The 24516-nt window shown below is 39.4% G+C and overlaps 1 protein-coding gene across 2 annotated transcripts in view; it reads left to right on the plus strand.

Annotated features, from left to right (window-relative positions):
• XPO5 (exportin 5) overlaps window positions 1-24516 on the plus strand; it is a 51498-nt gene that overhangs the window by 2116 nt on the left and 24866 nt on the right. The window contains exons 3-18 of one of the 2 annotated variants that reach the window (XM_036123976.2): window positions 625-697; window positions 1630-1767; window positions 1907-2089; window positions 5588-5614; window positions 6014-6199; window positions 7048-7124; window positions 10313-10412; window positions 11624-11707; window positions 12431-12556; window positions 14176-14266; window positions 15671-15799; window positions 17355-17473; window positions 21365-21520; window positions 22905-22946; window positions 23275-23364; window positions 24107-24306. In XM_036123976.2, the coding sequence (XP_035979869.2) occupies window positions 625-697; window positions 1630-1767; window positions 1907-2089; window positions 5588-5614; window positions 6014-6199; window positions 7048-7124; window positions 10313-10412; window positions 11624-11707; window positions 12431-12556; window positions 14176-14266; window positions 15671-15799; window positions 17355-17473; window positions 21365-21520; window positions 22905-22946; window positions 23275-23364; window positions 24107-24306 (1821 nt within the window). The remainder of the gene's footprint in view (window positions 1-624; window positions 698-1629; window positions 1768-1906; window positions 2090-5587; window positions 5615-6013; window positions 6200-7047; window positions 7125-10312; window positions 10413-11623; window positions 11708-12430; window positions 12557-14175; window positions 14267-15670; window positions 15800-17354; window positions 17474-21364; window positions 21521-22904; window positions 22947-23274; window positions 23365-24106; window positions 24307-24516) is intronic. The other variant, XM_036123977.2, reaches the window with a different exon arrangement.

The raw sequence follows: 24516 nt of genomic DNA on the forward strand, positions 1-24516 counted from the left end.
GCCAGCAGATCTCAGTCTTTTTAGAATAATACAGTGTATAGGTAATAAATCTCTGGTTAGGCATGGTACTTTTAATTCTTTTTTTTAAGTTTGAGTGTGTTCTTTCTCTGAATGGCAAATCTGAAGCAGGATTATATGAGAAAAACTGAAAACCCTTCCTAACTTGAGTCTCCTATCCCTAGCATCTATCAGAAGAATCAGCTTTTAAGACTTAGCCATAGTTTTTGTGTTTTGTGTTATTCATAAGCCAGCACCAGAAAAAGAGGAATTAGTGGTATCACCGTTGCATTTTCTGAAAAGCAACTACATTTGTTGCAGTTGTCCCAGGTGTATATTTGCTTTTGACCTATCAGTAAAATCAAGAGGAAAAGCTAATCTGTGCACAAATCCTGTGTGAATTTCAAATAGTGGACCACTTCCTATATAGAACTTTTTCCCAAGAATTTTTCTGTTGTCAGCATTTTAGTTGAATATAGAGTGTTCTTGTCCATTCTTTGAAGGGTACAAAATCAAAAGTATAATTTCTTGGTGAAATCACTAGCATAATATAACACAGAATCAAAGCTAGTCTCTTATGAAGACTTCTAATGTGGTTCTCTTGACCTTACACATTTTGGTGGCCAGGTTTCGGTGGAACAGCATGTCTCGATTGGAGAAGGTCTATCTGAAGAACAGTGTCATGGAGCTGATTGCAAATGTAAGGAATGATTGGTTGGAACACTTGTGTTTCAGAGGTAGTTTAGACTAAGGGTGACTTCTTTAGCATTTATGTAAAAACTAGGTCTACATAGGTCAAACAGCATGCTCAACAGGGCAGAGAAGATGAAACATTTTCAGCAAATGAACAAGATTATTAGATCTAAATTAGATTGCACTTTGCTGTTTGTTTCCTTTTATTCCAAACCGAATTACTGTATGATTTTAACAATACAAAATATGCAGTATGAATTAGTATCAGGAATTAGGATATGACTTTAAACATGCCTAAAATCCACAGCCTTTTTTCTTTTTTTTACAAATGGCATGAAAAGTTGAATTCCCACCTTTTCCTCTCCAAAGTTGAGTGACTTTAATAGAAAAAAATCCCCTTCAAAACTATTTATCAATTTAGGATTTGTATTTTGCTGGTTCTTGGGAAACTTGATAGAAATCCTAATTCATTAATCTCGCTATCAAACTCCAGAAGAACAAAGTCCCAGGAATAGTTTTTTTGGTCTTATAATGCTAGAACTATCAGTAAAATATTTAGTTTTGCTTCCCAAACTCTCTTATTTTATCAGCTTCTTATTGTCCTCCTTCTTTCTGTACTCTTCTACTTTGGCGCTCTTACAAAATGAAATAGTATGAGAGTCTCTTCAGTTTGTAAAGGAAAACGATGTCTTCCTTGCTCTGTGTGACAGTCACTTTATTAGCTGATGCCACCCTTACTTAAGCTTTAAGTGAGGAAAATGGTTAGTGAGAATACAGGACAAGTGACTCAGACCTGGAGAGCAGGTTTGTTTACCCCGTTTAGTTTAAAAGCAAGCCTGCTGAGGAGTTGTGTACACTTTCACAGTGCAGGGTTTTGGGTTTTTTAGGTTTCTTAAATTCAGTCTTGCAAACCTCTTACTATCTCTTATTCTTTTTCAGGGAACACTGAATATTTTGGAAGAAGAGAACCATATTAAAGATGTTTTGTCTCGAATTGTAGTAGAAATGATCAAGCGGGAGTGGCCACAGCACTGGCCTGATATGCTAATAGAACTGGACACCCTTTCCAAACAAGGGGTATGAAATATAACTATATTAGTTCCGTTTATTTTGGGGGGCTGTTCTGGAGTTTGTTTTGTCAACAGAAAAGAGCTTTTGGGCATACCTATAGTGAAAAAGAAGTTTCAGTTTAATTAGCTTATTTCTATTGATACAGGAAACACAGACAGAATTAGTGATGTTTATCCTTTTACGACTGGCAGAGGATGTAGTGACCTTTCAGACACTACCCCCTCAAAGAAGAAGGGATATCCAGCAAACATTAACCCAGAACATGGAAAAGATCTTCAGTTTTCTACTTAACACGCTTCAAGAAAATGTAAACAAGTACCGACAAGTGGTAAGGGCTACCCCACCTCCCAAAAGTTCTATTTTCTAATATGAGTGGTTTTGTTGTTTGTTTTTTTGAAGTTAAAATAATCTGTCAGCAAGGAATTAGGATGTCTAGTTCAGCAAAAGGAAACCATTTTATAAGCAAAAGAGAAACAGATGACAGGAAGAACTGGAACTAATTTTCCAAGAAACTCAGGTCAGTGAGTTCCCATGTTAAAAAAATAATCCTTTATAGTAAGAAACTTCTTAAAACAGTATAAAAATTGTTAATTCTTAATGTTTAAAGTATTTAAAACCCGGATTTCCGGTAGGTCAGGGTAGCATCCCTGTTAAATTTTGATGCCATATTTAGTCCTGGTCCCTTTTGCAGGAAATTGCCAGGTTTTATTTATCTTGACCACATGATTCTTGGTCCAGATTTCCCCTGCTACCTGAAAGAAGAGCGTTCCCTTGAAATCTTTTGTAAGCCCAAATAGCATAGAATGAAGAAGAAATTACCATTAATTTATATGGAATAATTTCTGAACATTCCCACATCCAAAAAATAACCTCTCCTTAGCTTTTATGACACATTAGGGACACATCTTGCTAACAGGCACACAAAATAAGTCAAGATAAAGCGCAGATGCTCCCAGACACAGTTCAAAGCTATGGCAGCTCCATGCGGAGATGCTGAGTGTAGTTCCTGGGAAAGGAACTTAGTGGTACCTCTGTAAGGTCTTGCTGTAAAACAAATATTGAAAGCTATTTTCGCTTTTTGCCTTTCTTTAAAGTAAAAGCAGAAAATCCTCCTCGGATTTCTTTCAGTTAAAGAAAACAGCTACTAATGTGGGTCTTGTGAAAAATCAAAGTTTCATAACACAAACTTACAAAAAGTGGGAAATACCTGTATTTTATTCTTTCTGGGAAGGTATTCTGCAGAAGAGGGCAAGCCAGATACTGTGTTTCCAACCATTGTCATTTTTAACAGAGAGCTTTCAGAAGAAAGCCATGTGAAAATTAATCTAGTACAGTAGTTCTCAGCAAGGGATAGTTTTGTCCCACATGTTATCACAGCTGGGGGGTTGCTGCTGGCATCTAGTGGGTAGAGGCCAGGCATACTGCTAAACATTCTGTAACACACATAATGGTTCGTCTACAATAAAGAATTATCCAACCCAAATGCCAATAGTATTGAGGTTGAAAAACCCTGATCTAAGGATGCCTGGGTGGCTCAGTCGGTTAAGCCATCCAACTCTTGATTTCAACTTAGGTCATGATCTCAGGGTCAGGAGATTGAGCCCCACGTTGGGCGCCTCACTGAACGTGGAGCCTGCTTAGGATTCTCTGTCTCCCTATCCCTCTGCCCCTCTTACCCCACCTAAAAAATAAAAGGAAAAGAAAAACCCTGATCTAGAATTCTTATATGTGCTTATTCACAAAATAGGATTAATTAAAATTAGTTATTTTTTACACCCCTGGCAATTTTTTTTTTTTTAAGATTTTATTTATTTGACAGAGAGAAAGGGATCACAAGTAGGCAGAGTGGCAGGGAGAGGGAGAAGCAGGCTCCCTGCTAAGCAGAGAGCCCGATGTGGAGCTCAATCCCAGTACCCTGGGATCATGACCTGAGCCGAAGGCTGATGCTTAACCGACTGAGCCACCCAGGCGCCCCAGGCCCCTGGCAATTTTTAGAGAAGTATTAGATACTAACACAAATGATGGGAAGGTACTTTGAGCTGTTGGGGTGGGGAGAACTCAGAGTAAGTACCTAATATATTGCCATATACTTGTTTGCACTTTGTGTGTTACTTAATCTTCAGAACAACCCTAAGAGTCAGAAAGTATAGTCTCCATTTTATGGATGAAGAAAACAAGGTCCAGAGAATAATTATTGAAGATGCCCTAGTAAATGGTGGTGGTGAACTTAAAGTCCCATTCTATAATGGCCTGTTTCCCCTAGAATATCTCCCCAAGATTTTTCAAAAGAAAATGTCAGGAAAATACTTGCACTTAAAAACTTAGGTGTATTGAGGGTGAAGGAGGTATTTTTTTTCCTTTTCACCTAGGAGATTTTATCTGTGGGAGAAGGGGGACAAATTATGACTCCTTAGATGCCCCAGCAGTCTAGCCAGCATGCCTGCGCAGGGCTGATGAGTGATGGTCTGAGATGTTAGAAACACATCCGCTGCAGTGTTTTTCTTTAGCCTCAGTTTCAGTTCCCTTCATCTGTTAAACCAGACTACCTCTTGTGTCCAAGACCAGAGCACACCAGGAGCTGTCTTGTGTACCTGGAACAACGTCTTTTGCTTGAGAAGTTGCATCCCTTCTTCCATTCCTTCTCTCCTTTCCTCCCTTCTCTCTTTCCATCTCAGCTTCTTACTCCCTTCCCTTCCCCTTCTCGCCTTCCATCCCTTCACCTTCCCAGTTGGGGGGGGGGGGGAGTAGGTTGAATGGTAAACGCGACAGGATGAGTAGGCTCGCTGTCCCTGTCCAGTGACCTGGGCCCTGGTCCAAGGGGACCTACAGGATCGGAGTGGGACTGAAAAATTGTTGGAGAGGAAAGACTGGACTTGGCTCTTGTCACTTGGATTCCTTTTCCTTCTTGGACAGCATCAGTAGATGCTGGTGTGAGAGGGTTCTCCTCTCTGCCCATTAACACCTCTATTCCGTCACTGATGATGAAGACTTAATACTTGTCCTTTATTAACAAACGTATTTTTTAAAAGTTGAAAAGAGGAATTGTAGAACAAATCCTTTATAGTCCTAATGGCAGTGAGTTTTTCAGGTGCTTCAAAAGTTGTTATTCCTGCTTCTGTTCCCCTTTACCTGTCTTCAGGAGTTATTCTTCATTTTAATTTCAGAAGTTTTTTGGAAAATAATAGTTTTGTACGTGTAAATTATAAGCATTTTGTAATATTTATGGAATTTGAAGTATAAGGGTAGAAATCAGTTATAATTGTACATTTACTGAATGGACATTATTTTTATCTATTCAGCATGTGATATTTTTGTGTGTGTGATTTTCCTGTGTTATGTCCATACATACATGGTCATAAATTACGTTCATTCAACTTTGTCTCGCTTTTTTCCATTTATATTACATCATTTCAGTATTCTTTTGCTAGTTATAACTTGTCTTTATTTGAATATGAAAAAATGCTCATACTTTGTTTTGAGTTATATTTCTTTGATCCCTAGCAGTGTGGAGCCTTATTTATTCATCTGTTGTATTTATTTCTAAACAGTGTGCTTTGAAACTGTCTTTGTGGACTTAATGTTGTAACAAATTTGTGTAAGCTCTTTAGATACTAACTTTCTGTCATATTGCTAAAATTCAAATAACCTTTCCTTAGGGGAAATAGTAGCTAAATTTTCTTAATGCACTTGTATTCTTTTCCAAGGTTAAAAGTGGAGTCTGTATTTAAAATCATTATTCAAGGGACTTTATTAAGTGGGTGGAAAGTTACTTACATAGCCTTTTGCTCATTAAAAACATTGGATCCTTATACTTCTTTTCTTTCAGAAGACAGATAATTCTCAGGAGTCAAAGGTAAGAGCTCTTGTGGAGTTGGAAGGAGACTTCTTTGAGGCTTTCAGGTACAGAGATGCATATACCTAGTGGAGGGTAACCTCAGCCTTGGTTTAGATGATCACTGAGCAATGGTAGAAGGGAGTTAGAATTGCCGTATTTCCAATTTATCAGAGGAGATGAAATGGCTACATGCGCCAGTATGATCTCATTGACAGACACTGAGAATGCTGTTGTTTGAGAAGTTGTGCATCAAAAGAAGACCTTTGAGTGCTCTGTCTGGCTGTTACATGAGTACGTTTTTTTAAAAAAAATTGTTTTCTTTTTAGAATTAGAGAATAGGAGGAGCTAAGGTATAACCACAGCCTCTTTGTCTGTTAGTGAGGACTTAATGATTAAAAGTTATTTCTTTTCACGCAGGCCCAAGCAAACTGTCGAGTAGGAGTCGCAGCGCTGAATACTCTAGCAGGCTACATTGACTGGGTGTCCATGAGTCATATCACTGCTGAAAACTGTAAGCTTTTAGAGATGCTCTGCCTGCTTCTGAATGAACAGGAACTTCAGTTGGGAGCAGCTGAGTGTCTTCTCATTGCAGTCAGCAGAAAAGTAAGTTACCACTTCAAACTGACTTTTATCCTCAGAGTCTCTACAGGGTGTGTATGTGTGTCTAATTGTACGTTGTGGCAGAAAGACATTGGAAAGTTTGGGATTTATTTTTACCTGACACCAATTTAATTATCTGCCTCCAACCTCTTTGGACTGTAGTTTGCCTGTATTCTAGGGATCCATTGGCAGCATATACAGAGATGTGTTAGACTACCTTATTTTTGAAATCCCTATGAATCTTGGCACTTCACACTGAAGAAACAAGATGAAAGTAATACTAAAATTTGGGGCCCCTGGGTGGCTCAGTCGTTAAGCGTCTGCCTTCGGCTCAGGTCATGATCTCAGGGTCCTGGGATCAAGCCCCACATCAGGCTCCCTGTTCGGCGGGAAGCCTGCTTCTCCCTCTCCCACTCCCCTTGCTTGTGTTCCCTCTCTCGCTGTGCCTCTGTCAAATAAATAATAAAATCTTTAAAAAAAAGAAAGTAATACTAAAATTTAAAACTCAGTGTTATGTCAAAGAATCTTAGGTGGTAGCTACACTGGCTTTATATTGGCCTGGGCTAATAAATGGGACTGTGACTCTTTTCTCTGTAGGAATATTATCTTTAGATGTAATTTACTTTGTTTTCATATCAGCGTTATTGCCCAACACATTTAAAAATAGAAGAGATAGAAATCCAGTTTTGATTTTAAAGAATTGGCCTTTTTTCCAGTGTTTAGTTTGCCCTGGGACTGTGAGAAATTATGAAGTCAGTATATTTGATTATATAGGTATAGAAGATGTTAGTATTTGGAGGTTTTTAATAACAGAGTTTGTATTACCTGTGTTTCCCTAAAATTGATTCTAGGGCAAGTTGGAAGACCGGAAGCCCTTGATGGTCTTATTTGGGGATGTTGCCATGCATTATATACTCTCTGCTGCACAGTGAGTATCTACTCTTCTATGTGTTTTCTGATTTCTTTGTCATTTCTGTAGTTTATACCAATATATCTGAAGTTCCTATCTGAATATTGGCAGTCAGTTGACAGTGTTTTTAATTTGAAAGGCAGTCTTAAAGGAACTTTTTAACCTTTTTAAAGACTTTATGCTGGAAAGAAGTTGTGGCCGTTGACTCTATACCCAGTCACTTTCACAGTTTTCCCCACTCTTCCCAGACAGCTCATCTCCTTGATTCTGTTTGCTTCTGATGATCCCCAAGCCTCCTAGTAGCGCTGGTGCCTAGGCCTGAGAATGCTCTGATCTTCTGGACCAGAGTCTGCCCCAGGGCCTGCCTTGACTGCAGAACTCCAGACGCTGCTCCCTCCTCTCCTGCTCAAAGTAATCAATGCCTAAAGTGCTGAGGCTCTTGGAAGCAGCAGGAACAGTGTGTTCGATGAGAAATGTATGCATGGGACCTGCAAACACATTCTGTGTCCTAAAATAATGGCTTCCACTTTCTTTCATTTTTAACTGCTTTGGAAAACACTTGACCATTTCCTGATATGTGTTTCTTACTAGGAAGGCAGGTAGAACTGTACTACAAAGACAGTTAAAGCTGTCATAGCATCTTCTTTTTTTTTTTTTTGGATACTCTTCTCTTAGTCCCAGGGACAAATGAAAAGATATGAGATACACATGTATTACTTAAAATCTCTTACTGTCCATTCCAACACAGCTTTTATGATGGCTTTCTTTTCTCTGCAGACTAGCTCTGTTTTTAAGGGATCCTTTTAATTAAATTCATAACATGTCTTTTGGATGGCCACTGTAGTTGACTGTTCCCCAGGCCCATTTCTTAGTTCCATAGAAACCATGACATTCACACTGAGGTGTCCCATCTCTGTTGTGTTACTTACTGGTACTGGTTAGTAAAGCTATGATTTGAATCAGGCAATCAGACTCAAGTCCTGCATTAGAAACTGTAATGCCGTATTATCCCTCAACATGGCTAGAGCCCAGGTCTTCTTACCCCGAGGCCCATGCTTTTTACATTATACTCTGCCTCAGGAACACAGCTAATATGACTGCTGTACACACTAGTTATTACTAATTCTTACTAGTGTGAATAGTCCTGCATCATTTCAGGTCAGGTTTTGCCACCAAGTAAGTTATAATTTTTTTTTTTTTTTTTTTTTTTAGGGATGCCTGGGTGGCTCAGTCGGTTAAGCATCTGCCTTCAGCTCAGGTCATGATGCCAGGGGCCTGGGATCGAGTCATGCATTGGGCTTCATGCTCAGCGGGGAGTTGTCTTCTCCTTCTGCCTCTGCCACTCCCCTGGCTTGTGCTTTCTCTCTCTGACAAATGAATAAATAAAATCTTAAAAAAAAAAAAGATTTTATTTATTTTTATGAGAGAGAGAGAGCGTGCATGTGCATGGTAGGAGAGGGGAGGAGCAGAGGGAGAAGCAGACGTGAGCCAGGAGCCCAATGCAGGACTTGATCCCAGGACCTGGAGATCATGACCTGAGCTGAAGGTAGACACTTAACCGACTGAGCCACCCAGGCACCCCTTTTTTGAAGAGTTATTTGGATTCTAAAATAGTAGCTAAGGGATTACACATCTGAACTAAATGACTTTGAGAAGTGACACACAAAGTTATGTTTTTATTTATTTTTTTAAATTTTTTTAAAGATTTACATTTTTAAGAGCAATTTCAGGTTCACAGCAAAATTCAGCACAGGTGCAGAGCTTTCCCATGCTCCCCCCACATGCATAGCCTCTCTCATTAACAACATCCCCAACCAAAGTGGTACATTTGTTACAATTGATGAACCTACACTGACATTATAATCATCCAAAGTCCATAGTTTACTTTAGGGTTCACTTCTTGGTGGTGTACATTCTGTGGGTTTCAACAAATGTATAATAACGTGTATCATTACAGTATCTTACAGAGTATTTTTACTGCCCGAAAAATCCTCATTGCTCTGCCTATTCATCTCTCCTCTCCCACCCCAGCATCTGGCAACAACTGATCTGATCTTTTTACTTTCTCCATAGTTTTGCCTTTTCCAGAATGTCATATAGTTGGAATCATATAACCTTTTCAGATTGACTTCTTTCAGTTGGTAACATGCATTTAGAGCTTTCCCATGTGTTTTTATGGCCTTGATAGCTCATTCCTTGTTAACAGTGAATAATATCCCATTGTCTGGTTGTACCGGTTTATTCATTCACCTATCAAAAGACATCTTGGTTGCCTCCAAATTTTGCCAGTTATAAATAAAGCTGCAATAAACACCTAGATTTAACATGTTATAAACACGCAGGTCTTTGTGTGAACGTATTTTCAACTCCTTTGGGTAAATACTAAGAAGCATGATTGCTGGATTATTAAGAGTATGCTTAGTTTTGTAAGAAACTCAAATTGTCTTCAAAGTGGCTATACCATTTTGCATTCTCACCCGCAATGAATGAGAGTTCCTGTTGCTCCACATCCTCCACCACCATTTGGTGTTGTCATTGGTCTGGATTCTGGCCATTCTAATAGGTGTGAAAGGTATCTTATTTGAATTTGCAATTTCCTGATGACATATGATGTGGAGCATCTTTTCATATGTTTATTTGTCATCTGTTTATCTTTGGTGAGATGTCTGTTAAGCTTTTTGGCCTATGTTTTAATCAGGTTGTTTTCTTATTGTTGAGTTTTAAGAGTTCCTTATATATTTTGGATAACAGTCCTTTTTTAGATGTGACTTTTGCAGATATTTTCTCCCAGTCTGTGGCTTGTCTTTTCTTTCTCTTGATTATAGCCCTTTTAATTTTGTCAGTGGTGTAAGGAATTGTTACATGCTTTCCTACGCATCTCTCTTTAAGTCCTCCCTGGGTATCAACAAATGCCTATAAGTATATGCATTGTTGTATGCAGTCATGCTTAGAGTTTACATTATTAATCCAAAATACTTAAGGACCATATAATGTGCAGAACTAGAGTGTTTCTTTGAGGGGTAAGATTGCATTGAACCCTGTTCCTCATATTGATCCTTCAGTGTTTGGTTTGAGTTTTTTTGGTTTTTTAATTTTAATAACAGAAATTTGAATGTTGAAGCACAGACCACATACAGCTCCATTTGGTGGGAATCTTTTTGGTTCTCTTGATGTGCAACTAATCACACTATTTTCTCATCTTACAGGACTGCTGATGGAGGAGGCTTGGTAGAAAAACACTATGTCTTCCTGAAGAGACTCTGTCAGGTGTTGTGTGCTCTGGGCAATCAGCTGTGTGCATTACTGGTGAGCACTTACTTTCTGGAGAGTTTCAGGGCCATTTGAACAGAGCATTTAGAAAGTTATATTTGTATAATGAGTGGAACATGCCATTAATTTTAGCCTTGTGGAGCATTGCCCTACAGGTTATTTCATACAATTTTATAGATTAAGTTATTGTAACAGGGTTTGAATGATGTAAATTTCTTTTAACAAGTCAGTTATTGATGTTAACAGGAAACATCCACATCTGTTATTCCATAAAGTCAACATTACTATTCTTGTGAATTTTGGTACTTATAGAACATCAGTTTGCTGAATGCATTACCCTTTAGAGTCCTATTAGATCATGAAATATTATGTGTTTGAATAAACAACCCTTTTCCCAAATTTAAAGGATTGTATTATTGATCATAAAAGAAAACTTTAGTGTGATTGACCTAGAAATACCTGTCTTGAGGGAAATATTTAATAACTCCTAAGTTGAGAGATAGGACATTGCTACAGACATTTGCGTCTGATGTTATCCCTTTTTATGGTGGTTTGGATGGCTAGAGAGGATAGAGCTTCAGACATACGATATATACCATCAAGTGGTTGTTTAATAGATTTGGTCACAGAGATATGAATAGACTAGGTGTGAAGAAATAATACAGATTTTTTCTTTCTGTGATTTCTGAAATGAATGCTCTTTTTCATTTTAGTATTTGACTACAGAATGAGTTTTAATGATGATGATTAAGGAGGTAAAGCACCTTTCCTCTTTTTAGCCCTTGAATTGATGCCTTCCTTAGGTCACAAGGAAGTATAAAGTCCTTTCAAAACTGAAATTTGTGAGGGTTTAAGTTCTCTACAGTTGACCCTTGAACGACACAGGTTTGAACTGCATGGGTCCACTTAGACACATATTTTTTGATAAATACATGCAGTTCTGTAAATGTATTTTCTTTCTTAGAATTTTCTTAATAACTTTTTTTTTTTAGCTTCCTTTATTGTAAGGACACAGTATATAATATATATACAAAGTATGTGTTATGTGTTAAATCAGTTTACATTATCAGTAAGGCCTCCGGTCTATCGGAGGCTGTTAAGTTTTGGGGGAATGAAAAGTTGTATGTGGATTTTTGACCCTTAGCCCCCGTGTTCAAGAGTCAGCTGTGTTTGTTACCCTACTCCTCCCACTATCCTCTTCCACCCCCCATCAACGTCACTGATGTAGTGGTCTTTTTGTCCCTCAGGGTGTGGATTCTGATGTAGAAACACCAGCAAACTTTGGAAAATACCTGGAATCTTTCCTTGCTTTCACAACCCATCCAAGTCAGGTAAACGTTATGTAGGCAACGTCTGAAAATTTTAGTTAGGTAAACCAAAATCAAGCACTACGGCTTGAAATAATTAGCAGCTCAGTGTTTAAAATCCTGACTCTTAAGGCCCTAGGAAATAACTCTAGTGTGATTTCATTAAGAGAATTGTTGAGTCGTCTTCCTGAGCCAGGTGTTGCACCATCTAGGTTAACAGCTTTTTCCCTCAGGTAATATTCTGCTGATACTCAATCAGATGTGAGGTGTGTCTTGGGTGATTTGCTACCAAAGGCATTTTAAATGCAAAAGTCTAATTGATTGTGTTATAAAATTAATTTCACACATTTAAGGTTTTCCTTGTAGTACCACCCTGAGATTCCCATATCCTTTTTTGCCCTTAAAGTGGTAGAAGGGTACCTGGCTGGCTCAGTCGGTAGAGCATGCAACTCTTTTTCTCCAGGTTGTTCGAGCCCCACATTGGGCATAGAGCTTACATAGAATAAAAAAGAAGAAAAAGTGGTAGGGCTTGGCTGACACTCCAGGAATTAAACCTGACCCATAGTTTGTCTTAACAGGCAGTCATTACTGATAGAGTACAATATGGACAGTTTCAAAGTATTATAGAGATTTATTTCCATGAAAAAATATTGTTAATAATTGTTGGGCTAAGTAATAATCTTGGTTATATAAAATCCAAATCCTTAAACTGAGGTTTTTCTTTTTTTTCCCCCCCACCCCCTTTAGTTTCTACGCTCTTCAACTCAAATGACTTGGGGGGCCCTTTTCCGGCATGAGATCCTATCCCGTGACCCTTTGCTATTAGCAATAATACCAAAATATCTTCGTGCTTCTATGACTAACTTGGTCAAGGTAGGCAATGGGAATCAAAATGTGGAATGGAATGCCTGGGTGGCTTAGTCAGTTCAGCGTCTCGATTTCGGCTCAGGTCATGATCTTAGGGTTGTGGGATCGAGCTCCACATTGGGCTCTGCGCTCAACAGGGAGTCTGCTTGGGATTCTGTCTCTCCTGCCCCTTCCCCTGCTCACTCGCTCATTCTCTCTCAAACAAATCTTAAAAAACAAAACAGGGTGCCTGGGTGGCTCGGTCGGTTGGGTGGTTCGGCTCAGGTCATGATCCCAGGGTCCTGGGATCGAGGCCCGCATCGGGCTCCCTGCTCGGCGGAGACCCTGCTTCTCCTTCTCCCTCTGTCTACCGCTCTGCCTACTTGTGCTCTCTCTATCTCTGTTAAATAAATAAATAAAAATCTTTAAAACAAAACAAAACATGGAATGTAGGTGAATACACATAATAAGACTTAGATTGGCATTACTGACAGCCCATTTTGGTCACCAAGATCCCATCGTTAGGCATATTATTCTCTTATTCACTAAGAAGAAGGCAGTCCAAACTGGTTATTATATACACTTTTTCATATTTTGGAGCACTTCATACAGAGTACTGGGCTAGGTGCTAGGAAGAAGAACAAGAGCTGTGACCCATGACCATGCAGTGGGATAATGCTTTTCCCAGTTTAAAAGCAGGCAGGGTGGCGCCTGGGTGGCTCAGGTGATTAGGCATCTACCTTCGGCTCGGGTCATGATCTCAGGGTCCTGGGATCGAGCCCCACATCGGACTCCCTGCTCACTGGGGAGCCTGCTTCTCCTTCTCACTCCGCTACTCCCTCTGCTTTGTGCTCTCTTGCTCTCTCCGTCAAATAAATAAATAAAATCTTAAAAAAAAGAACTTGGGTGCAGGAGCTCATGCATTTCAGTCTAATAATAATAATAATAAAAGCAGGCAGGGTGGAGCCAAGATTCCAAGATGAAGTCCTATGTGATTGTTTCTGAAGGTCTAGTGAGGGTCTGAAGGTGAGTGAGAAGGGAGGACGGAAAGTGGAAGCAAATTGCTCACCACTTCAGTAGAATTGCTTGTGAATTCCCTGAGATCTGCTAAGGCCTCTTGTAGCTGACAGATGCTTAATCTTGATTTGTAAAAATCAGAGAATGGCACCTATATAAGGGTCCTCCTATTTCCTCAAGGAATACACCTAGCACTTGGCACCCTGTTCTCATTCTCTGCCATGGTCTTCAGGACTTTTTGAGTGGAACATGCAAAGTTCCATGCTTATTCCCAGGGTTCAGCATTGAAGGACACAGATCGTTCTCAATTCTTTCTTGGTTATTGCATGCTGTATTAGCATTTTGTTTTGGGACAGGTTTATACTCAGATACCGTAAACACAATCCAGAACTTAATTCTCCCTGAGGAATCTGGAGGAGAACATCAAATGAGTTTTCTCTTATCTACCACTCTCGGAATTATTGGAACTAGGAGAAGACTGTGGACTTGGGGTAGACCAGAAGCTTATAGAAGATCTCATGCAAACCCTTAACTCTTCTTAAATTAAAAAGTGCTTGAGCTCCTAGAGTTTAAACCTCTTTGGGTAGGTCTTTTTTTTTCCCCTACCCCAATTATCTTTCTCTTTGCAGATGGGCTTTCCTTCTAAAACAGACAGCCCTAGCTGTGAATACTCTCGGTTTGATTTTGATAGTGATGAGGACTTCAATGCTTTCTTCAACTGTAAGTGATCGTAGCCTGGAATTTCTGCCAGTCATCTGAGAATGGCATCTAGTATTAGGAATCATGGTGCCTGACCCTTAGGGTTCTATATTAAAGGGCCCAAGATCTGGACAAGCAGCCTGTTTAATCTCTAGTTTCACATTGCAGCAGGTACTGGGATAGCGCTCATTCCAAGTGTAGTATTCTCTCTTGTGCGTTGCATTACACACACACACATGCATGCGCACATACACAGCCTTTGGACTTTGGCGTTTTGGCATAGTAACTATATGTAAGGCACTTGAATTTTTTTATACCTAGGATTAAATACTACCTTACCTTGCTGGTCTTCTAAAAAAGGAAAAACCCACATTCTGATAACCTAATTCTGTTCTGGGTTTTTTGTAGTCTGGCTGGTCCCCCCTTCCTTTTTTTTTTTTTAAATAACATCTTTATGAGATACAATTTGTTTACCACAACATTCACTCATTTATAGTATACAGTTCAGTGGTTTTTTCTATTTTCAGAGTTGTGCAACTATTGCCACAATTTGTGGACATTTTCATGACCCCAAGAATCCCTGTCAGCCATCCCCAGTCCCCTCATCCCTCCCAGCTCCAGGCAAACCAGTAATCCACTTTCTGTTTCTACATTTCACCTACTCTGAACATTTCATATAAACAGATTATACGATATATGGTCTCTTGTAACTGCCTTCTTTCACTTAGGGTTATGTCTTTAAAATTCACCCATATTGTGGCATGTATCAGTACTTTGTTTCTTTTTATTGCCAATATTTCATTGTATGGGCGTACCACATTTTATTCATCCATTTCATAAGTTGGATATTTGAGTTGTTTCTACTTCTTAGCTGTTGAGAATAATGCTGCTATTGGGGTGCGTGGCTGGCTCAGTCAGAGTATACAACTCTTGGTCTTGGAGTCATGAGTTCAAGCTCCTCGTTGGGCCTAGAGCTTACTTTAAAAAAAAAAAGGAATAATGCTGCTGTACCATTTATGTACAAGTTGAGTGGACAGACATGTTTTTATTTCTCTTGGGTATATGTCTGTATTCGATCATATAGTAATGTCACGTTTAATGTTTTGAGGAACTGCCAGGCTGTTTTCCACAGCAGCCACACTGTTAACATCTGCACCAACCTAATCTTTTATTAATTCCAACAGAAATGGGAGACCGCTTTTAGTTTGCCTCTTAGAGGATTGAGCTGGTAGGGCGGCTTCCAGAGACAATTTACTTTTAAAAATTTCTGAATTCGTTAATCTTTATTGAACGTGTTACATTCAGAGCATAAATCTGCAGAACAGAGTTTCTTTGAACACTTTACTCCTGGGATGGATAAATGAATGAACATTAACTAAGTACCTCTTATCTGCCAGTTACTGATTTATGTCTTTCTCTTGGCAGCCTCCCGGGCCCAACAAGGAGAGGTAATGAGGTTAGCATGTCGTTTGGATCCTAAGACTAGCTTCCAGATGGCTGGGGAGTGGCTAAAGTATCAGCTGTCAACTTCTGTTGATACTGGATCCATGAACTGTAAGGTTTTTTTAATTTCTAAACATTAGTGAAGTATTATATCAAATATACATAGGAAATAAGCCTTGTAGGGCGCCTGGGTGGCTCAGTTGGTTAAGCGACTGCCTTCAGCTCAGGTCATGATCCTGGAGTCCCTGGATCGAGTCCCACATCGGGCTCCCCTGCTTGGCAGGGAGCCTGCTTCTCCCTAACCCTCCCCCCTCTCATGTGCTCTCTCTCTCTCTCATTCTCTCTGTCTCAAATAAATAAATAAAATCTTAAAAAAAAAAAAAAAAAGGAAATAAGCCTTGTAAGCCACACTTCAGAACAGCATGCTAATAATAATAAGCATTCGAAAATGATCTGTTTAAATTAGGGTAAAATCATGTCCCTGTCAGTCTTGCCTTCATTTTTCTTTCCTAACAGAATGAACCAGTTGCTCATTGTTGATTATATTACTTCACTGTTGGCACCATCTTATCAAATTGCATGTCTAGACTTTTTAAAGCTTTTCTACCAAATTCTCGCATAGAACCACTCCTAAACTTAGAAAGAATGCCTTGTTGGTCAGGCATTATAGGAGCACTACAGGGGCTTTCTCTTTCACTCAGCCACCTCAAAGCCTTTGGAAATGCTGCTTTGTACAAAATCAAAATAACACTTCTGTACCAAATGCATAAGCCAGGTAACTTCTCTGTACTCCATGTCATCTGTCTATTGTCTTACTAATTAATGCATGCTGTGGGTGACAGGATTTAATAAAACAGGAGAAGGTATAAGTCACTCCTTTAGAAAGGTTCCATATTTATGGTCAGTTACCAGATACACTAGTTACTTGGCATTCATAGGATTTAACATTTTGTTTTGGGTATTCATAACTGACTCTAAAGGTCCATGGTATCTGGTAATTTGAATGTTTGTGGAGGCCCACATACGTTGCACCAAGGTAAAGCTAGTAAATGGGAGCACTATATGGAAGGAAGAAAAGTAATTCATAAATCTTTTTGCCTGTGCCTTGCTGTTTGATGTGCTTTGCTGATACTTACGAACTTGAAGGGTGGCACAGTTCTCTAGAACTTGGAGTTGTCGTGAGGCTACTGGATATGAAGTAGCATTTTGTTATCTTATATCAGGTTTTGTTTCTGTTTTTTTTTTTTTTTGAAAGGATTCTTTATGGTCACAAATATCTTAATTATTTAGATTTTCATGGACAGGTTATAAAGGAGAGGAAGAGAGAGCTTAATTGATATTTATCAATTGCCTGTGTTTCTTGATGCTTACGTGTGTATTCTCATTCAATATTCAGAATCGTTTTACAGGTAGGACTCACAGAGGGAGTTCTGACAGCTCATTGTTAGAGGTGGAGGCAGTATAGGCCCCTCGTCTACTTTTAGTTCTTTTCTTTCCCCCAGGCTGAGAGGGATTAGATTATCCTAGTTCTTCAACTGTGAACTTACGTGATCTCTAAGTCCCCACTAAGTCCGCATTGTCTCTCTGTATCTTCTGTGATCCTGCAGTTGTGTGTGTGTGTGTGTGTGTGTTTATGTTTGTGTTTTAAAACCCTGTTCTCCTACAGCTGGAACTGGAGAAGGCAGCCTCTGCTCCATCTTCTCATCTTCATTCGTGCAGTGGGAAGCCATGACTTTTTTTTTGGAAAGTGTGGTCAACCAGATGTTTCGGACACTAGATAAAGAAGTAAGTAACTGTTTCCCGTGCTCATTGCATAATAATTTTGATCCTTTTTTTTTTTAAGATTTTATTTATTTATTTGACAGAGACACAGCGCGAGAGGGAACACAAGCAGGGGGAGTAGGAGAGGGAGAAGCAGGCTTCCCTCTGAGCAAGGAGCCTGATATGGGGCTCGATCCCTGGACCCTGGGATCATGACCTGAGCCGAAGGCAGATGCCCAACCAACTGAGCCACCCAGGCACCCCGATTTTGATCTTTTTAAAACTGACAGAGGGATAGGAAAATCTGTGGATGTGCGTCTCACAGAGGAGGAAATGGAAAATCAGAGAGGTTAAATAACATACTCAAGTTCAAATTGCAGGTCTGACTCTAAGCCTACAATGGTCAATATTCATTTTAAGCGGATAATAAGATAAGCCTGTTCATATAGTGAAGCACAGGTAGGACAACTTTTGCAGGGAGGACAGCAGTGGTAATCTTGAGTTGGAAAATCTTTGGAGATGTTTGCCATTAAGCATCCTTTTCAGTTTATGGCAGATAGACCCAATATTCATGTTAGCTGATCCGTGTCCTCTTCCCTGAATAATCTGAATAAAGTGGTCTTGTTTTTTATGCTTCATGTGACCTATTACCCTTCTCTTATCTACCCTAGATGGAGCTGTAATAAATTGGGTTAAAATCATTGGATCGCTCATTTCAGGGTGATTATGTCTTAGTATATTCCAGGTTAGTTGTAGGAAAAATCTAAATCCCTTGAAGATCAGTGAGATATAGTGCTTTTTCTCACAAAAGGCATATTAACAAATTAGATCTTAGAGTCACTAACTTCATCTGCCTGTATATTGATTTGAGTTTGAAATGATGGTATTCAGAGTTTGTTCCAAAATTTAGGTAGGAAATCCTACTTGGATCCTGCATTTTTTACTAAATGAGCCCTTTTTCAGGTTTAAGTGGGACTATCTAATCAAGAAAGCCCTTTATTGAATCAAGGGAAATGGCCCTGGGGTTTCTTTTCCTGGCATTTTTTAAGTTAGACAACTTGATAGATCCAAATACTTGGATATGATGCTGTTGGAAAGCAAGAGAATGAAATGGTCAGGATTTATCAGGTGTTTGTCTTTAAAATGTACGAAAGGACTGGCAGTATTGCGGGGGGTGGGGGGTGCCTAGTTGGTTGTAGGCTGGATTGTATGATATGTCCTTGAATATGATGGTATTTGGTCAAAATGCAAAATATCAGTTGGTCAGAAAGTACAAAAAGTTTGGATTGTATATAAGAGAAAGATGTGGGCTGGAGACAAAGCAAAGGTAACAATTAGAAACTGAGTAGGAGTCAGAATAATTGGTGGGAGAAAGATAGTAGAACGAAATTCTTTTTTCCTCAGGAGAATCCTAGATTGTAGTATTCAGGCTTCTGTTAGTGACTTAAAGTAAACCTCTGACTCTCAAACCATTTTTCTTCACCAAAATTAAATGGGTCAGAATGAAGCATTCCTAATGAAGAGAAGTGAGTTTTTGGTGAATGTATATATGATGAAATTATTCACTACTTGTTAAGGAAGCTGTAACACTTTATATGTCCCAGGAGTGTGCAAGTGACAGAACTCAGCCTGTCACATTCCCACTTGCTGCTCTCAGTTTCTGACTCTGCATAGCATTGTCTAGTCCAGCAGTCTTGCACACTGCTCACTCTGCGCCCTCAATCCCCACCCTCACCCAGGGTCTGTCAGCAGCTCAGCTGGTAGCCTGTGAAAGAGTTTGACCAAGAGGTTCTTTGGCTAAAAGAGGTTTTTGTTTTGTTTTGTTTTTAAGATGTTATTTATTTATTTGAGAAAGAAAGAAGGCACACACAGGGAGAGAGAGAAGCAGGCTCCCTGCTGAGCAGGAAGCCCGTTGCAGGGCTCAGTCCTAGGACCTTGGGATCATGACCTGAGCCAAAGGCAGACACTTAACCGACTGAGCCACCCAGGCATCCCTAAAGATTTTATTTATTTGAGAGAAAGAGAGGGAGGGAGCACGAGTTGGGGGAGGGGCAGAGGGACAAGCAGAGTCCCCAATGAGCTGGGAGCCCAACATGGAGCTCGATCCCAGGACCCTGAGATCATGACCTGCTCTGAAGTCAGACACTTAACCGGCTGAGCCACCTAGACGCCCACTAAGAGTTTTCTGAAAAGCCATTCCTCTCATTTGTAGTGGCATTAGCTGAGCTGCTAGCTTATATTTCCAGAAGACTTACTTTAACAATGGATTAATACAGGGAATAACTTTGGGTGGGGGGGATCACATCTTGAAGAAGACGATGATTGATTTGCCTCAGATAGCAAGATATGAAGGTACGATATTTTATAGGCAGTGTGGTACTGACATTAGATGCAGCTCACTGGGACAGAATAGCCCAGAAACAACCTGGAGCATATATAAGCATCCCAAAGAAATAGAGAAGGATTGGGTCATTTAATAAATAGCATTAGGGAAAATTAACTGTTTGAGGAAAGGTCCCTGTGTTGAAAAATAATGGAAGTAATCACAAAAAAGTGAATGGGTTTAACTACTTTTTTAAAAAAGATATCATAAAATAAACTTTGAAAGGCAAACTTGCAACAATATTTGCAATAAATATGATGGGATTAATATTCTTACTATAAAAACTTGTATTTCCTAAATAGTGCTTTTTGAGTACAATTGATATCACAACTTGGGAGACTAATTTGACGACATCTAGTTGAAGATGCCTAGCCTTATAACCCAGCAACTTCACTTCTAAGTCTGTACTCTGAAGAAACCCCTGCATATGCACTGAGCAACCAACATTCTATAGAATCCTTATGTGTTGAGCCAATGAAAACCTTAATAATCCTCCGTAGATTGTACAGAATAAATGATAATATGTTTATAGAGCAGTGAAAGGGAACTAGGATATACTATGAATAAGTATGAGTCTCATAAGCATGATGGTGACCCCAAACAGCAAGCTACAAAAGTAAACATACACAATTCTGTGTAACCAGGAATATGTACATATGTGGCAGAGTATACAGAAATGATGGAGTCCTTGAAATTGTGAGCACCAAATTCAGGATAGTGGCCACCTCTAGGTCTGAAGAGGAGGGTACGTACACAAAGCAACCACTCTGTCGGTAACATTGTACATCTCAAAGTGGTCGCATGGAGAGTTAAAGTATTGCTTACACCTTTCTAAAGGTCTGGAATATTTCGCAATAAGTTTTTTTCTTTATATGTAAATTAATAACACTAGAATCTAGTGGAGAAAAAGACAAAAGATGAGATTTATATAGAGAAAAGAAACTAAAGTAGTTAAAAAATACGCAAAAAATTCACTCCTCATTAGTAATTGTGAAGAAATGCAAATTTAAATAAACTCATTATTTAACTTACTGCAAAGATTTTAGGGAATAAACTCAAAATTGCTACTGAGAACATGGTAAGAAGGGCATATATTGGTGGACAGAGAATCAATTGATACAGCCTGTAAAGAAGAAAAACAATTTGACTTAGAAATATTCATACCTTTTGATTCAGTAATTCCAGCTGTCGCTGTCCCCAAAAGTCTCTACCTCAAATGAAATAATGGAAAATGTAGCCAAAAAATTTTTGCAAAGATGTATTAACACTATTGGTAATAGGTAAAGAACTAGTAACATTCTCAATTTCTAGTAGTAGGAAGAGCTACATCCTTAAGATGGCACATGGTAGCATCATTTAGGAAAAGTTTTAATAACATGGGGTAAGGGGCTTGGAATTTTCAGGTTAAAAAGCAGTATATAAAACCATATGTGGTAACCATATTGCATATTTATAAACCAAATCCTAAAGGAAATTTTACCGAAAGTGCTCATCAGCCATGTCAACGTCCTTTTTCATTGTCTGTATTACAGGCAGTTCCTGTTAATGATGGAATAGAGCTGTTGCAAATGGTCCTGAACTTTGACACCAAGGATCCTCTCATCCTGTCCTGTGTCCTCACTAATGTCTCAGCACTCTTTCCATTTGTCACCTACAGACCAGAGTTCCTGCCCCAGGTCTTCTCTAAGGTAAATTCCATCTCCTTTGTAAACTTTGGGTATTTTTGAACTAATTATTTTTTGTGATTGTTTTTGAGAGTCTTTGAGACAAGCTGATAAACAGTCATTTATTCATTCATCAACTATTCAGTATTTACAGTGGATTATTAGCCTTACTTACCCTTCAGGCGTTCTGTTTGGAAATAAAATTACATAAACAGTTGTTGTACCCATGTGGCATTATAATTAATAGACGAGTATCCTGAGAAGTGGAAAAGAATACCTAAAGAGGGTATCAATATGCTCTCAGTTTATTCGAAGGGGATTTGTAAAAGGAATGGTTAGTGTGGATCGTTTTTGGGTTTCCAGTTTAGGTGAATAGTAGAGAACTACCTGAGTGAAAATAATGGAATCGGTAAGAATGAGGAAGGAGGGATGAGTTCAGTTTAGGAATACTACATTTGAAGTGTATGTAGAATATCTACGAGAAGATACTTCACAATAAATTGGCTATTTGAGGTTAAAGGTCTAGAGTCTGGAAAATTACAATATTAAGGTGGCATCATCATAGAAGTGCCTAGAGCAGAGGTGAAGCCCTAGGAAAGAGGGTGATGTGTATGTAGAGTTGGACATGTGGCTCAAGCAGGGAACCCTGGGGATTGTCATCATGGGGGGGGGGGCAAAGAATGAGAATTCTCCAAAGAAGAATAAAGATACAGCCAGAGAAATGAGAAAATGTTGTGTTACAAAGGTCAGTAGAACTTCAAAAAGGTAGACTCATTTGTTGCAACAGAAATTCTCTAAGAACTGGGAAATATCTGTTGGGTTTCTTTCTTTCTTTTTTTTTTTTTAAGATTTTATTTATGAGAGAAAGAGTGCATGGGGGGAGGGGCAGAGGGAGGGAGAAGCAGACTTAGCAGGGAGCTCAACGAGGGGCTCGATCCTAGGACCCTGAGATCATGACCTGAGCTGAAGGCAGACGCTTAACCAACTGAGCCACCCAGGCGTCTGTCCATTGGGTTTCTTGATTAGACCTTTGTTAGAGTATAATTCTATCCTGGTGACTAGCGCAGTAGTCATGCTGTATTAGGTAAAAAAGTCCGTGAGAAGTGACACAGTGGAATCAGAGAGGGTATCACCATGGCTGAGTGTTTGGCTGATGGCTTGGATTGTTCGGGGATTCTGTGACCTCCGCCTTTGTAAAATATTTGATGGTAAAGTTGTGAATCTCAAGCCTCTTGTAGAGTTCTCTGAGAAAATGAGCATCTGAAACTTCGTAACACCAATTGAAAACCCTTTTGTTAGTATATTGTTTACACTTTCGAGATTTTATTGGAAACTTGATGCAAGCTACTATTTAAAAGCATTTTATGCATTTGGTCCTGATGAGTGACTTTTTCTTTCTTACCCTTAGCTATTTTCATCTGTCACTTTTGAAACTGTTGAAGAAAGTAAGGTAAGACCATTAAATCAACCAACAAATCCTAACTTCTGGAGAGCAAAAGTATGAATGCCTAACACCTAAGTCTAGATTTTTTTTTTATAGGTAGAAGGGGTTAGTAAAGGCAGGAGATGGTCACATGATACAGTGTTTTGTACCAGAGATATTCTAAGGCGAAAACAGTGAACATGTGGATTCATGGTGACTATAAGTGTCACTCCATTAAACTCCCACATTGTGAAAATTGTGAATTTGCCTCTGAAGGAAGTATTTTATGTGTTCTATGCAGCATCTGTAAATTTTATTAAAAGTGGCTCCAGGTTTGTTGACTATGTCTTCCCAGGCCCCCAGAACCCGGGCAGTGAGGAATGTGAGGAGACACGCTTGTTCCTCCATCATCAAGACTTGTCGTGACTACCCCCAGCTCGTACTGGTAAGCTGCTGGCCTCAAACCAGGTAGCCACTGAGACCTGTCAAGTTTAGTTACATTCCTCTGTAAATCCAGCCCTAATTATACCTCACGTAAATAGAAAACTAGGAACTATAGCTTTGCTTCAAATAAGCGTTCTTGAGTTGATGCCTTCTTCCTCTCCTCCTTAGTAGTGGAATTAAAAATGCAAATATATTCCTTCGAAATGAGTAGTTCTTTTCCATGTAGATGACCAAGTTTTTCCTGTCAGTGTACACATCTTTCCTATGTGATGTTTACTGCCAAATGGTGTGCCTAATCTTGAGAGAAGCCAGATGCAAATCCCAACCTTTTTTGGAGGGTTTCTATAGGAAATTTAGCACTATTCCAGATTAGAAATTAGTCAAAAATTTCTTCTCTGAATACACAGCAGTTACGTGTCTCCCTAACATATATAAACAAACTAATCTTTGTCTGTGAATATACTATAAAATTGAAATAGAAAAAAAGACCTATTGTTTTCACAGTTGTAGCATGGGACAGTACAGTTACCCAAACACCCGAGACAAGAACCACCTTCTGCCTAAATTGCCTTACTTGTTTAGGCAAAAGAACAACGTTACAACTAAATTACTTAAGTGACAGTCTTATAGGCCTGACCTTCCTAGGAATGCCTTGATTCTCTCTCCACCTTCCTTGAGTGACCCACCTCTCCTTAAAAATCAGACCTTCACCACCTTTGGGTTTTTTTCTTTGTAATCTGCAGCCCAATCTTGACATGCTTTATAACCATGTGAAACAACTCCTCTCCAATGAGTTACTCTTGACACAAATGGAGAAGTGTGCCCTCATGGAAGCCCTGGTTCTCATTAGCAACCAGTTCAAGAACTACGAGCGTCAGAAGGTGTTCCTAGAGGAGCTGATGGCACCAGTGGCCAGCATCTGGCTTTCTGAAGACATGCACAGGTAGAGGAGAGCCTTTGCCCCAGACCCTCACTGCACTGGAGCACCCCTTCTGTATTTGAAGAGCTGCCCCGGGTGGCAGTGTAAGGATGTCAAGGTGTGATGGCCCCATCGGTGACATCTGAAGTTCTCCAAAAGCAGTCGTTTATTCTAATTGCTGAGACTGTCATCTTGAGTTCCGAGGTGTAGGGAGAGGGAAGAAGTGAGTAGAGG

The sequence above is a fragment of the Halichoerus grypus genome, chromosome 9 (genome assembly GCF_964656455.1).
Source record: "Halichoerus grypus chromosome 9, mHalGry1.hap1.1, whole genome shotgun sequence".
NCBI lineage: Eukaryota > Metazoa > Chordata > Mammalia > Carnivora > Phocidae > Halichoerus > Halichoerus grypus.